General features: G+C 36.7%; 1 protein-coding gene across 1 annotated transcript in view; it reads right to left on the reverse strand.

The window, feature by feature from the left end:
* Positions 1-2,016: 2,016 nt before the first annotated feature.
* Positions 2,017-16,074, reverse strand: part of LOC134611453 (coiled-coil domain-containing protein 17-like) — a 38,281-nt gene continuing 24,223 nt past the window's right edge. The window contains exons 7-13 of the mRNA XM_063455347.1: positions 15,714-15,854; positions 5,827-6,011; positions 5,653-5,738; positions 5,351-5,560; positions 4,600-4,822; positions 3,017-3,127; positions 2,017-2,219 (exon numbers count right to left, since the gene is read on the reverse strand). Coding sequence (XP_063311417.1) covers positions 2,082-2,219; positions 3,017-3,127; positions 4,600-4,822; positions 5,351-5,560; positions 5,653-5,738; positions 5,827-6,011; positions 15,714-15,854 — 1,094 coding nt within the window. The 3' untranslated portion in view covers positions 2,017-2,081. The remainder of the gene's footprint in view (positions 2,220-3,016; positions 3,128-4,599; positions 4,823-5,350; positions 5,561-5,652; positions 5,739-5,826; positions 6,012-15,713; positions 15,855-16,074) is intronic.

The following is a 16,074-nucleotide window of genomic DNA, read 5'->3' on the forward strand; positions in this document are numbered from 1 at the left end:
GGCGATTAGGTTCTCACAGAGCCAAAATTATTTTAGTCACCTTGGTTATTATTACCTAATTCTACATTAGGGCCCGCACGCTCCCTCTGAACGGACACACAATCTTATCCTCTGAAGGCCTTGATTTGTTTGCATGCCATCTATATTATCCATTATTTCCTCACAGTGTTTCAATCTAATTCATACGCTGAATATTGTAACTGCCTGCACAAATTATGCTTTTCTATTTTGTTTTTTACATTTTCTATTGGGTCCCCAAATATTACCTTTTTCTTCTTGTATGTATACTATGCCATTGAACTGCAAGATATTTTTAGCTCATTTTTTACGTATGTTATTTATCCACGTGTGTGACCATTGGATATTTGTTACCGTGCTTGATGCAACATGATCTTTTCTGTAATGGCCATGTTAAAACTCAAAAACAGTCACATACCTTGAGGAAGCTCTCCTGTCTTTGTGTAGTTCCCAAATCACTAAAGATGTTAAATTTCTTTATGACGAATGTTGCTCTAGAATCTGTTAGTAAGTTCCAGACAGTTGTACAAAAGCATAGCTTTAAAAATCATTTGAGGCTATATAATAGTTGTTTACCCTGCGCTCTACTATAATTAGAACTATTGTGCAATTATTCTACACATATTCTTCCTCCTACTCATGCCATAAAAAAGAACCAGAAAGACAGATTATCTATAGACACATATAACTATCCCCTTGTGTGTTCTGTAGAGATTAGAGCAAGCTATTTTTTCCTTTCTCAATGAGTTTAGACTGGTTTATTTGCAGACTTCTGAAACTACCCAAATGTCTTCAAAGCTTAAAGTCAACTACTCTTTTTCCAACCTTTCCAGTATTGTAACTATGGACTCAGCCTAGTTCCTGCCGTGTCCTGCCCTTTTACATAAACGTCCACTACTATTTGCATATAGGCTCCGGGTGAACGTTTCATAAAAGGTCATGGCAGGATATGATAGCAAGAATGGAATGACAAGGTGCTTACAGTGGAAACCAACACATCCTTCCACATATTGGCATGGTGTGATAATTTGGATTATAGAAGAAATTGCTCCTACTGGGAAATACACCTTCACAAATTACCAAAAGCACAAGGTATTGCTGGATGCTTACACCATAGCCATGTGAGAGTTAGCCTGTTGCTAAGAGGAGAGTCCACCCTTCAAAATGAGGTCCCCCCGTATGGCTCAGTGGTAAAACAACTTATTTATTGATTATATGTAGATGACTGCACCTAGTCTTTTGTGTGTTCCTCTTCTATTTGTCCACCCCTCTTTCTCCTTGTACATTTTAAGCACCACTCACTGCCCTCATATAAAAAATGATATTGTTTTAGGGGATATTGCACAAGTATGATCACAATAATAATTTATGGATATATTTGGATATCAAGGGTGATAAAAAATAATAACAATGTAATTCAAAATTAAAGTAGTGAATACACTATTGTTAGTAAGCCAACAATAATGGGAAAAATTACATACATAATGGAGCTGTATTTCCATAAATACTTTTTGTACTATAATTTATTATGCAATAATATAATTAAACACAGTAATTGATTGAGCTGACACTGAATTAGTAGAGAGAACCTAGAAGCTTTTGACTTTATGTAAACATTAGTGAAGACACTATAATCAAAATAAAGTGACATGCCAATCAAACAATCCAATTTAGAAAGCTACACTTTGGCCATAGCGATCCTTGGTTTACAGATGTGCATGTATATAAACAAACAACATATACATAAAAAATATTCTGTTTATTTGTTGCAGCGGGAGGGATGATGCAACCAGGCAAATATGTTAAATATATATTTTAATCTAGCAACATTATTTTGAAATCCATCATATAAAAAAAAAAAAGAAAAAGAAAAACCAAATACAATTATTTTCTTAAATGCTCTGATTATAAAACAGTACAAATTTACATTTGACTTAAGATCTAAGCGTAAAAAATAAATGTATATTTTTTTGCATTTTTAATTCCTCGTAGCATACATTTATTTATATTGTGAGCAAATGTTAAGGAAAACTGAACGCAAATGATGATTGATTTATAAAATATTATTGTGTCCATATTTTGTCCCTTGAAGGAGGAGAATCCACCATATCGCCGTATGTAGGCTGCATATTCTTGGTGAGGTATGAGGAATAATAAGGCGACTGAAGCATAAGATCTTCAGGGTGGAAATAAGCTGCAGTCTAAAGTGGAAAAAAACAAAAAACAATTATTGCTTATTTTATTAATTACAATTAACTATTATTGTTACACTGTTACAACTGTAATATTTTTTTTTTAGTTCACACACACGTTAGGAAAATGAGGTCTAGAGCCTGCACCAGCCTCCTGTGTGAGAGAGAAAGGCGGCGACATCATCAGTGACACGATCCATTTACCAAAACCACTTCATCAAGCTACCTTTGTTTTGGTGCTTAGATTATCCCATTGATTCTATCGAGAGCCGTGTAACCCCAGACTAACTCTATTACCTGCTCTCCCTGGGACACTTTGCATTAGAAATCGTATCTCTACTACAACAAATCATGCAGACAGGGAGTAGAAACGTGAGATATCCTGACAGGGAACATATTAACTATTACCCCGTTATGACCCTAGAGACCTCTTTGATACAGAAGTATGAGTGTATGCCTTAAGGCCTTAAGACCCTCCAGAGATAAAATGTATGAAATAAGCACATATTAATGATTTTTATACAAAATATTCTTACCTGGGTAGGTTCGTCACCTGTGGCTAATCATTAATCTCCTATGCCCCCCAAAGAGGATCTCATCAGCTTGTAATTGATACAAAATAGGTTTTGTATGTACAACTATTCAGAATGTACCTCCATAGAAATTAATGCAAGCTGCTCAAACAAGTTAGGCTTACAGGACATCAGTTATGGCTATAGTAAGCAAATCCCATGTATCGCTGTTATAATCTGTGTCCACAAAAAATATTTTTAAACACTGGACAATATACCAATATACCAACATACCAAAGGCGGGTATTTATAGACCAAAGAATTGTTAACATCAATGGGATAAAGGCTTTGTGTGTCGGCATTCCTTGCATTGACGAGCCGGATATACAATTCTGTATTTTCCAACTAGAAAGAGATACAAAATTGAAATATAAATATTCCGTCACAACAAAACAAAAAGTATCGTATCAGGTTTATTATTTTTCATTCTAAGAAAGAAAGTGGCTTACTAAATTTATTCTTACAATAAAACATGCTATCAAATTAAAAAATACAGGTAGACTGAAATTGAATAGAATTCTGCACTAAAGTCATCTAAAATATGTAATGGTATAATGAACAGCTGGTGTATCAAATGTCACATGCTTTCAAGATTATTTATCAACTTGTCAATTGTAAATTCAAAATTAATTTTAAATATTAAGCTGTGATTGACAATTTTCTTTCCTAATAAGCTGTTTTCAGTTTAACTATATTGGCCTAAAAATTGATATTTTGAATTCCTGATAATTCACACTAAAGTGGATACTAACGGTATTATAAACATTTATAACATTTTGCACCATAATAATTTACTGAAGATATTATACATACATTTCCGGGTGAGTATTTTGTATCGTTATTCCCCAGCTTTATTTTTGTTTATATAATATTGTAAAAAAAATTGTGTGTCATTATTATTGTTTATTATATTGTTAAAAAAAAATAAAAAAATAAGAGTATACTAAAGTAAGTAACCCTGTTTGTGTTTTCTATTTTATGACGTATTAATGATGACTTCATAGACATTTCATCATCATATACAGCTTCATTCGAGGTAAAATGCTGAGACAAATGAACAAAGTTTGTGTATGCATCTGTTATCCCATAACGCCCCTTTGGACATTTCATGCCATTATGGAAATAGTTGGCTTGAACTTCCACCAAGAAGGCATGGGGTGTCCTGTAGTTTTAGCTAGAGCAGGTTCACAGTTTTCAATGAATAGCAGGGGCTTCCCTCTGTCAGCAAGGGCCAGATTTAGTGGATGTTACAAGTGTCACATGCCAGTAAACAGCCTAGCTGAAATTTCCCATCCAGCTTTGCCACTATGATGTCATCACTGATAATGCTTTGAGCAGGGGTTGTCGTAAGAGGAACCGCTGGTAACCTTTAGGGTTTCTCAGTATCCCCTCAAGTACCTGATCTCACTGCTTGTTTATTTTAGTGCCCAAATGTACTGTGCCCATCTATCACAGTAGAACCTGAATTTGTTACCAAATGCTTATATCAACGTTATCTCAGGCTCTTCATTTCTTTTTCTTTCTATTTCAACTTACACTTAAATGTAATATAAACTGAAACCTAGCCCTTTAGAGTAATACTTAGTGAGTTTATACATTTATATAGACAGGGTACTTTACTTAAAGGGACACTAACTACATTTTTGGGCCAGAGCACCAGGTGTTTTTTGACCCTAGCAACACCCCTGATTCCCTATAAGAGCAAACTGTGTATGTATAAAAGCCTTTCAATCTTTGTCCACTAAAAGGTCACATGGAAGTGATTTTCACTGCAGATTAAATCACATTACATATTTTTCTATCAAAGGAGAACATACCTGTGGTACTCCATTCAGTGCCCCTGTAGTGAGAGAAGGTTTGACGGGAAGGATACGAATTGGAACTTTCCACTGTCCGCTAATGACCCGATTTTGATAATCAAAAATATCTATTTTCACCCATCCTCGAGGAATTAAACGACTGACTTCTTGGCCATAAGGATCATATCCTCCTGATGCCTGAAGCTCAATAATCAATGATATATTTGGAGATGGCCGTACTCTAGTGTGCATTTATGAATAAAGAATGTTAGAACAATGAATAAAAGAGTTCCATTCATTGAAAAGAATGCTCCTAAGCAGGTTTTAAAGTGCATCTTTTAAAATGGATCTGTCTCCTAAATTTAAAATATACCTCACTTAATTACAGTACACCTGTTGAATAAACATTATAATATTTTTATTAAATATTTTTTTTTTATATAAATAATAATTAATGCAAAAGCCTCTTCATCATTCCACTAACAGGAGATATACTGCTTTGCACTCAGCATGTCAAAATAGATATTAGAAGCCATAAATTACAGTCACTATACAAAACAACGAGTATATAAGGAGTAAAGTATAGAACACAGACAAAATGTTAGAGTGATGGGAAGCAAGATGTCATTAACTGAAAACTGTTCTTAGGCTATATTTGATGAAATGGCTATTTTTTATGGTAACTAGATTTGTCTTACTTCTTTTAGAACTACATATCAGAAAGCTTCAGTAGATTGCATTATTTACTTTGTTATTTGGGAGTACTTACCTGGGGACGGCTTGCTTCGTGGCTAAAATAGCTATGTTCTGTTTTTTGCTCTCATGAAGCTTGGATGCAGAACTTTCACAATAAATTGGGGGGAGGGGTGAAGGACTTCCCATCTCCAGACCTCCATTGCAAAGACTTACAGCTAACCGGCATACTCTGTAGGTTGGGTCAAGCCCAAGTATGTAGTCATAAAACACAACAAACCCAGTGCTGCAGGTAAAGAAAAACATAGTAGGCATGTTTTCTGATGTGTATTAAACTATGTGAAAAATATATTCAACAGTTATAGTGGCAACACTTACATAGGATCATATGGGGCAGGTTCCAACCCGTGACTGAATATCTGTAAATTTTTAGAAAGGTCTGGAGTTTCAGGCCTGTCTTCTTCCTGTAGAGCAGGAGTCACTTTTTTTTAATAGTTTTTGATATTAGCACATAGCATAATTATCTCTCACATATTCACAAACTGCAGTTACCATTGGAAGAACTGAAAGGGCCTGTGGAATGGCTCGACGAGTAGCTGAGGTTTTTACGCGACGCTTCAATTTCTGAATTTGCAGTTCTTGCTTTAACACTTCCAATTCTGCATTCAGAGTCTTTATATTTTGACGGGTGTTTTCTCTCATGAACTTTGGCAATTGTACACTTTTCTCGACTTCAGCTGCAATGAGAAAATAACCAACACGAGAAATGCAGAAGGTGGAGAAACAGAGACAGGGAGATAGAGAATTATTATAAATGTTTAGTGCTCTGAATCCAACTACAACAAAATTATATTAGCAAATACACATTTATCATTATCATTTCCCAACGTGTATATCTTCCCATTTCTAAAAATTATTTCCACCAATGTTTTAAACAACTACTGGTCTTAAAAGTATCCATCCCTCCATTCATCTACCCACCCACTCACCAATTCAAGGCCAAGTGGTTCATAAAATTGTATGTAGTGCAGTAAGTATTATAGCCTAATCCTGGATGCATAACTGCCTTCTAAATCCGAAAAACTTTGGGATTCACAATTTAACAAAACTTAGCTTTCATTTTATTTTAAGTGTGCCGATAAAAAGATCATATATATTTCTTTTTCTTCTTCTTTTTTTTTTTTTTTTTAAATGCCAGTTTTTCTCAAGCACACCAAGTGCTTACAGCTCCAATCAGAAAAATATGTATTTGGAAATCTGTTCAACTGGGTACACATACTGGGTAAGGAATCATCTAACATCAAGTGTCCTTGGCAAGGGCTTAGATTTAGAAAAAGATTTTGATATATAATTTTTCTTACCCAGTGTGTGTCTAAAGTTGAATGGATTTCCAAATATAATTTTCGTCTGATTGGAGCTGTAAGCACTTGCTGTTTTTGAGAAAAACTGGTATTTATTTTACTAGTTATTTTATCATTCTCTCTTTTTAGAAATTTTGTATCAAAACTTTTGTCAGCTCACACATGAACTCACTTGCCAGCCATAAGCAACCCTTGCAAACTTTTAGTCGATGCCAGAAAGTAATGAACATTATGAGCAGTGCTTGATCGGATATATTTATATCTCCTGAGTGATGTTTTATTTTATTTTATTTTTGTTACTACAACATTGTATTTTATTGTATTTTATTTTATGCAATGCCCTTGTGGCTTGAACTATGTGGGAAAAACTAGTCGACCTCTCCATATTAGGATAGAGGAGCATAGCAGGAATATAATGAAGGGGGCAGAGAACCACAGTGTACCTCTCCACTACCAAAAATACCACAACCAATCACCGCTAGGTAGTAACTTCTTGGGGTTAAGTAGAGTGGGGAAAGATTGGAGGGGGGGGGGGGGATTTTAATAAAAAACTCAGCAAGGAAGAAATGAAATGGATCTTCGAACTCAATACCCTTATCCCCTACGGCTTGAATTCAGAATTTGAAATTTGCCATTTTTTAGATTGATTTTAGATTTGAATATTTGCTAGGGTATTTGTATGCCTTTTTAGAGGTTTTCTTCTCTCTTATTATTTAAGCTTGGTTTAGGATTCTTATTTGCTGCTATTAGTCCCTTTTACTTATATGCATAGACAGGAGTGATAGCTTGTATACACAGCAATTATATAGGACTGTTTTAGTATCTTTGTCCCCCCTTTTTTGGGGAGAGATTTATATGATCTAGTTTCCTCAGAGCACTTTTATAGTAGCATATTAGTATCCCTCATCTTTTAGGATTTTGTGTTATTATGTGTAGATATTGGGATCTATTTTAGGATTGTTTTATTTCATTATATTCTATTAATCATAGAAATTAGGTTTTCTATTTGTATATACTTTATGCAGGAATGAGGTTTCCGATTTATACATTTAAATCTATTTTTATATCTATTTTTTATATATGCATTTTTTCTGTTTAAGTCACTATGTATGTATATGAGGACATTAGAAGAGAGAGATTGCGACTCTCGGCACCTACAGGGTTAACAGTGAAACAATATCTTTTCGCCGGTATGCCCCCACATGCGGAAGTGAACGGCAATGAGAACGAGGCTTGAAACGCAGGTAGAGGCAGTCGGAGAGGCGGGAAGAGGAACGCGCCAGAAAACAGCTGAACGCCGGTTTGAAGATTCATCACAAAGGTATAAGAGCAGGACTCCTGACAGTAGGAGGAACACTTGGAACATTGTTGCACCTAGCTGAGGAAGCCGACATTGTGTTGGCGAAACGCGTCCTGGAGATTGCAACTATAGTATCACCTTTATGCCCAGTATATTTGTATACTAAGTAATTTTTAAGTGTATTGTTTCTTATGTATTGTAATTGGCCATTACAATTTTAGATCATAATACCAAATAAATATATTTTTAAGTCATTTTGGGCTACTGGTTCCTGCTCTTAAAGGAGTGTAGTCCTTAACTACACATTGTGCAGAGATTGAGCCTAATAGTTGGCTCTCGGCTTGTGAGTATTATTCCTATTTCCTTTTATATTGTACACTGGTAATAGACGGTATTATACTATATATTTTTTTCCGCTTGAGCTCCAGCCATATCGAGGAGAAAAGTCTGAACAAGGGGAAAGGTCGCCTTTACGGACCTGAAAGTGTGTACCCCTGAGCTTGGCTATAAGCTCAACTGAATGTGAGTGGTTCTATACACAAATTTTATACGTATATATTGAATCACAGAGTTGCACCATGAGGATCTAATTTCTTTTTCAGAACATTCTGTCTCATTTTCCATCCATCCTACGATTATTTGGGAAGTGAATACCCCTAAGAGTGTGGACTTATTTCAATATTGTATGTAGCGCTTCACCTTTCTTTTTTTGATATAATTTTTCTTACCCAGTGTGTGTCTAAAGTTGAATGGATTTCCAAATATAATTTTCGTCTGATTGGAGCTGTAAGCACTTGCTGTTTTTGAGAAAAACTGGTATTTATTTTACTAGTTATTTTATCATTCTCTCTTTTTAGAAATTTTGTATCAAAACTTTTGTCAGCTCACACATGAACTCACTTGCCAGCCATAAGCAACCCTTGCAAACTTTTAGTCGATGCCAGAAAGTAATGAACATTATGAGCAGTGCTTGATCGGATATATTTATATCTCCTGAGTGATGTTTTATTTTATTTTATTTTTGTTACTACAACATTGTATTTTATTGTATTTTATTTTCTCCTGAGGAAGTCTCCATTGGGAGACGAAACGCGTTGAGCTGTACATCATTGCTTATTTTGGTCTCCCATCCGGCTGAAACCGAGGGACACAGAGACTTATTGATGAGCTTTTTTATCTTTCACTTTCTGTAAGTGCATTCAATCAAAGTGTCTATTTATATTTAGCATTACTGTACTATGTCCAGTTTTTTTTCCTTTTTGACATGCACCCTTGGACTCTGAGGACGCCCGTGGCTGAGCATTGAAAGATATCTTGATGGGCTCTTAACATTCTGACATCTTGTGAGTGCATTATTTACTCAGAGGGGCCACATTTTCAATTGTATAGTGTTGCCCTATGAATTTTTTCTCTGCCTTGATTTTTTAGGTGTATCTTATATTTTATATCTCCTGAGTCATCTGAATCATATAAAACAGAGTTCCAAAACCCTGTGCCAACTTCACTACTCAAATCAAGTCTTAATTCTTACACAATTTACCGTGCCCCACAGGACCCCCGTGAGTTGCAGGAAACAAAAGTGTTGTGGAATCTTTGCCAAAACAGTTGAATTATAACAAAATGTCCAAATGTCAGTGCAGTTACAAGTTCTTCGAAATTGTAGTACAGTTCATAATCCTTGACTGGAACACTGGACCCATGTGTTGGTTTTAGTAGGTCCCTATGGATTAGGTCAGGCACATTAGATTCATTAGGCCCAAGGCACATTATATTGATTATAGCTGTTAGAACTGCCTTCTCCAATACAGCAGAGATCCAGGAGGAGTGTATAATAATGTTTTTTGGCAGAACTTGCCTTTGTATTAGATGTGAAATTGAAAGATGGTTCACAAAGCTAATGTCATCATGTACATAATTTGGTCCTTTACTCGATTATTTGAGTCTGTTCTCTATTTTTACCTCCCCAGAGGTTCTATATGTTAACCCCAGCTTTCCTAATAATCAGAACTACATTTGGGTCCATATCTATTGTCGTTATGTTGCTGATATATACTTTGCATGTGGATCTTAGGTTACCCTGACATGACAGTATTAAAATGGTATAATGGTGGGTTTTTTTTTATCCAGCTTATCTTTTTTCTCAAGTGATTTCATTCTCTAAATATATCACACTGACGATAATGAGCCAATTCCACTAACATATGAGAACATCGGATATTTAACTTTTATTTTCTTTCAGTCTTTATTTACAGTCAAAAATTACCCAAAGCTGATGGGACCCAGTGACCATCATCCCATTTGTCCCCTGGAGGCCTGACTCGGACGCTTACTCTGCAGCCACAACCTGGACTACCCAGACTCACTCACTTAGAGTCGAGACACTTATGTTTTCTATTTTACAAGTTTGTTTTCTTTTCATTAGAAAAGTTTTGACATTTTTGATAAGGCAAACATGCACTCCACAATCAGACGGGTTGACCTTTTAGCCAACAACTCACCACCCTCCCCCACCCCCACCCCCACCCCCTGCCTAGTTGAGGGCCCTATGATCTTGAATGTGCAGAGGCATTACTCCTCTCAGTACGCAGTCTCCTAGGTATTGGACGACTGAAAACCATATGCAATGTTTCACTCGCCTTAATCCCTAAACTTATCTATCTTGCCCCTGTTGGCTGGCCCGACTACGCAAAGGTAACACTAAAGGCCCTATTTAAGTTGAACCCATTTCATAAAGCCCCTGGAAGGCTGAACCGAGCTGGTAGTACCACAGTACTATTAAAAAAATGTAAAAACCTTAGCTCACCATCGACACCGATCCTGTTTATTTTGTATTGTAACGTTGGACATTTGATGTAATACGTGCATGACAGTATTTATTCTATGACAAAATCCTCATAATTTGGGAGATTGAGGATCAATAAATAAATAAATAAATAAATAAATAAATAAAATACCGAAAGCTGTACCTGGTTTATTTAAATCTGCTCATATCCTAACATTGCTTCTGCTTCACTAGTGCTGATGTTTCTGTTGTGATCCAGTTTTTCAGACTACCTGATCACCTGATTGTTATTTTTCCTTTCGTCAATTTTCTATAATGATCTTCTGGTTTGTGTATCCGCTATCTCCCTCTACATCTAGTGCCAGTTTATCTCGACTACACTGAACTTCTAGTGGGTCGAGATGTTAGCTGGGATCCCTGTGGATCACACACAAATTCCACAACTATTTAAACGCTATTGCTTAACTTGAGCGAGAAACAGATGGTACACCATATCATTTGAGAATCACAAATAATATCAGCAAGTCTCTTCACTGCTATATGAAGAAATTAATCTTATTTATGTTTCTTAAATATGTTTACAGTTCTAAAATAAATTGTATTCGAGTAGCTACTGTTCCGTTAACTCATTTCAGTACTCTTGCCAAACTGTTTCAAACCAAAACGTGAGAGCTATTCTCAGCCTTGTGCCAATTTCCTTCATATTGTGATGCAGTGGTGTGTGAAGCAACCTCTGTTAGATTTAAAGAATTGGTATCTGTTTATAAGGGTTTATAGTTTAGATATCTTTATCAACTGTAGCCAAGAGCAAGCTACATTAATGTTTGCATACATAAGACACGCTATGACAACAATTGTTTTTCTTTGGTGCACTATCTACTATATCAAATGTCTATACACATGGTGCAAATGTTAATTTTACAGTAACATTATGCTTTATTATTCTTATCAGTAGTCTACATGTGTTGCTTGGTACCTAAATGTATCAAAAGTCGTATTTACATTTTCCCCATCAGTAATTGTGTATGTCTCTCTTAACCTAAAGCAGGCAAGCCATTTACATAAATGTGGGGTGAAACTTAAAAAAGTCGCACATGCGGAGGTATGTACTATTAAAGGGGTAAGTTACAATCTATTGTTAATTAACAACATATTAAAAGGTTTCCAAAGGGACTCTAAAGACACCCAGACCACTTCAGCTCATTGAAGTGGTGCAGTGTCCCTGTCCCCACCCCCCTTATTTCTGCAGTTTTAGAGAAACTGCAATAATTACCTTGCAGGACTAAGACTGCCTCTAGTGGGTAGGCGCGTGGGAGGGCTGTCCAGATGAAAGTATAGTGTAAGGCAGGGGTTCCCAATTAATTTTTCCTGTGGAACCCTTTGACATAGTGAATCAAAATTGTGGAACATTTGCTATATATATATATATATATATATATATATATATATATATATATATATATATATATATATATATATATATATACACACACACACACACACACACACTAATTTCTACAGACCGTAAACAGATTGTAGTACTTAGGAGCAGGTGTGCTTCTGTTTGTAGAGTTGGTGTTTGTATATACAAATACAATGACACACAGATATACACTGACAGATACACTGACACACAGATACACACACTGGCACAATGATACACGCACGCACTGACAGATACACTGACACACTCACATACCACACAGGTACACACTAGCACATACACACACTGACATACACACACATTGAAATACACACAGATACACACTTGCAGATACACACTGAAATACAGATACACACACAGACAAAAACACACACACACATGCTTATATTTGCAGTCACCCTCCTGTTCACTTACTTTTTTTCTGCAGGAGGGTGACTTCCTTTAGTGCTGCTGGCTGAGGTTGGTGGGCTGCTCAGTCCCAACTGCTTTTGCCCTCTAGCCGCACGCTCTATCCTACATGGGCCCGGTTGCGATCTTAGACAGCCACGGCGCCTGAGAAGACCCCTGTTTTACGATACCCATCTGGTGACCCTAAATGCTTGGGCCACCCGATGGGCAAATCACTGCGGAACACCAATTGGGAAACGCTGGTGTGAGGAATACAGATTTGTATTCCTTTCACTATAGCATTCCTTTACATGGTTACTCTAAACATCATAACCATATGATGCCAGTAGTATTCTGCCCAGTTTCTTGTTAATGGGGCAACTGTTTAGCAATGGTTTGCTCCCTTACCTGGGTTCCCACTGAGCTCCAAGGGTCCTACAAATGTCATGGTAATATATATTATACACATGGAGCAAAATATACAACTGAGTGCATATAGCATAGTGTATTTGCAATTATAACCTTGCTTTAATATTGTTATATAAACTTTTCAAATAATTAAATATTTTTGGATAAAATTAAAATTACTTTTTTTCCAAAATATTCCAATATTGAAAAACATTATATAAAAATATGTCAAGCAATATCAAAATATAAAAAAAAATCTAAATATATGTTTCATAATATTAAAGGGTTACTCCAACTACCATGACCACTTCAGCTATTTGAAGTGGTCATGGTTGTAGTAGTCAGGATATGCAGTGTTGAAGTTTGAACAGCTTGAAAGTTTGAAAGCTTGTGTGCTGGGGACTTGTTACACTCCTGGCACAAGTGACTTTGGCAGCCTGGACCTATTTTCTGGACTGCTAAATGTCAATTTTGTGCATATTTAGTAGCTTTGCTAATCCCCCCGCCCCCCTCTATGTGTTCCCTCCGTCTCCCTCCATTGCAATTCTTTCTTCCTCTGTGCCTTCCCAGTCCCTTCCCTCTCCCCTTGCCGGCTCAGAGCGTGCATGCACTTCTCTACGTTACAGGGCAGTAGATGGAGGAGGAAGATCAGTGCCGGAAGCTTTGCCCGGTACTGGACCACAGGTAAGTAAAAAAAAGTTGTTTTTTTACCATTTAAGAGGGGGATGACCTAGCTACATATGCCCAATATGGCATTTTAAGGTTACAAAAAAACATTAGTTTTAAAAAAAAAATCCTATAAATGATTTGAATAGCTTATCCTAAATTTTAAATGATTTGAATAGCTTACCCAACAATATTAACTTAAGGTGTATGTGCAAAAAAGATTCAAAAATGTTATTCACTTACAACACTGTTTTCTTATCTGTAACTTGATTGTTTGGCAAGTAATTTTTTTTAAAGTTATGCCCAACCAAATTTTTTTGAAATAATCATCAACATTAAATAATCTTCTATTTATGCCTATTAAAATGAGAAATACATTTTGGTAGTGAAGGGTTTAATAATGCTGAAGCAATCATAAACCCACCACTGTTCCAGTACTGTTTGACACAATGTTTTATCATTATTCCACAGGTGAAAAAGAGTCCTATACCTTCAATACCCAATTTTTGGTGATCACAACCCTTTTGCAGAAGAGTTATCTAAAATGTAAGGAGTGATTCAATACATGGCAAATTCAGCACTTAAATGGATTTGAAACATTACTAAAAAAAAACTTCAAACAATTAACAAATACCCCAGAACATTAAAGGACCACTCTAGTGCCAGGAAAACATACTCGTTTTCCTGGCACTAGAGTGCCCTGGGGGTGCCCCCACCCTCCAGGTCCCCCTCCCACCCGGCTCTGGAAAGGGGTAAAAACTTACCTCCTCCGATCCTCCTCTTCTCCTCCCCGTCGGCTGAATGCGCACGCGCGGCAAGAGCTGCATTCGCGCGCATTCAGCCGGTCACATAGGAAAGCATTCATAATGCTTTCCTATGGGCGCTTGCGTGCTCTCACTGTGATTTTCACAGTGAGAATCACGCAAGCGCCTCTAGCGGCTGTCAGTGAGACAGCCACTAGAGGATTTGAGGGCTGGATTAACCCATTTATAAACATAGCAGTTTCTCTGAAACTGCTATGTTTATAAAAAAATGGGTTAACCCTAGAAGGACCTGGCACCCAGACCACTTCATTAAGCTGAAGTGGTCTGGGTGCCTAGAGTGGTCCTTTAACTTATCAGAAGATCCACCACAAAAACCTTAATTTTTCACCAAAAGACTCATGTCTTATAAGTCTTAAAAGGGTGCAGTGTAATACATTTTTAAAACAGTGACAGGGGGAGGAACGTGCGTACTAGCCAAGATGGACTCAGTCTTCTCATTTACCTGTGGTCCAGTGAAGCGCTTCTGTAATCTGGATTGGGCCATTGCCAGTCATTGGCTGAGAACGCGGACCACTCTCAGCCAATGACTGACATTCTGTGCACTGAAAGTTGCACATAATTGACATTTTACAGCCCAGAACTTGGAGGTGGAGTTACACCTCCAGGAACTGGAGGGTTAACCTTGGTACATGCAGCATTTCAAAGCGAAACGCTCTACATATAGTTCCCAGGCAATACGGTCACTTCATATTCCTGAAGTGGCCACGGTGCTTGAAGTTACTTTTTAAGTGCAGCTTCCTTGTCATGTTATAAAATTCAGACACAGCCCAGCCAAGTCCCACCCCATTATCTAAGCAATTAGGTGTTCATCACACATATTGCTGGCCAGAAAATTATGCTAAAAATATATATTTTCAGTAGGACACATAATAAAATGTTTTGTCTCCTACATCTGATTTACTCCAGACATATACACTTTCATGTTGGGGTTTCTTTCTTTTTCAGAGCTATAATTTCTCTGCCTGTTCTATGATGGGTCTGTGTTCTTGTTTGCGTCTAATATAATGCTCACCATTGCCTGAAAATGGACTGGTGTCTACAATTCACTGATTGTCTTATGACTTGTGATCTGTCCCTGACTACTAGCCTACTAGTCTAGATCCATTCGGTTCAGTTTGTATCTGGATTAAATTTGGGGCACAATCTCTGGTGACATTGTCTTTGGAACCTAATCCATCCAAAAATATTGTATGCTGCTTTCCATATATCTTATGCTTTAACTGAACCATTAGGACACGTGTAAACAAAATGAAATACGCTCAGTTACCTCCATGGGTTGTCCAAGGAAGCCTGCTATTTTTCTGTCTTTGCAGCTGAAGTCTGAAGAGTTGTTCCTCTAATTGTTGGTTTTCAATTTCAAGATTGATTAACTTCTCATTCATGTGCCACTTTACTGTCCCGTGTTCTCCTAAATACACAGAACAGTACAGTCTTATGACATCCAGTAATATAGAACAACTTAACAGGACAAGAGGATTTTCTATTGTTCTGGAAGAACACATACCTTTGGGTGCTTGGTGACCACAAAACAGTAACTCTGAAATTCTACTCTCATAGATCCTGCTCAATTATGTGCTATACTCTACCTTTTTAAATCTAACTTTAGCAAAGAATCCTGTTTGATTATT

The sequence above is a fragment of the Pelobates fuscus genome, chromosome 5 (assembly GCF_036172605.1).
Source record: "Pelobates fuscus isolate aPelFus1 chromosome 5, aPelFus1.pri, whole genome shotgun sequence".
NCBI classification, from domain to species: domain Eukaryota; kingdom Metazoa; phylum Chordata; class Amphibia; order Anura; family Pelobatidae; genus Pelobates; species Pelobates fuscus.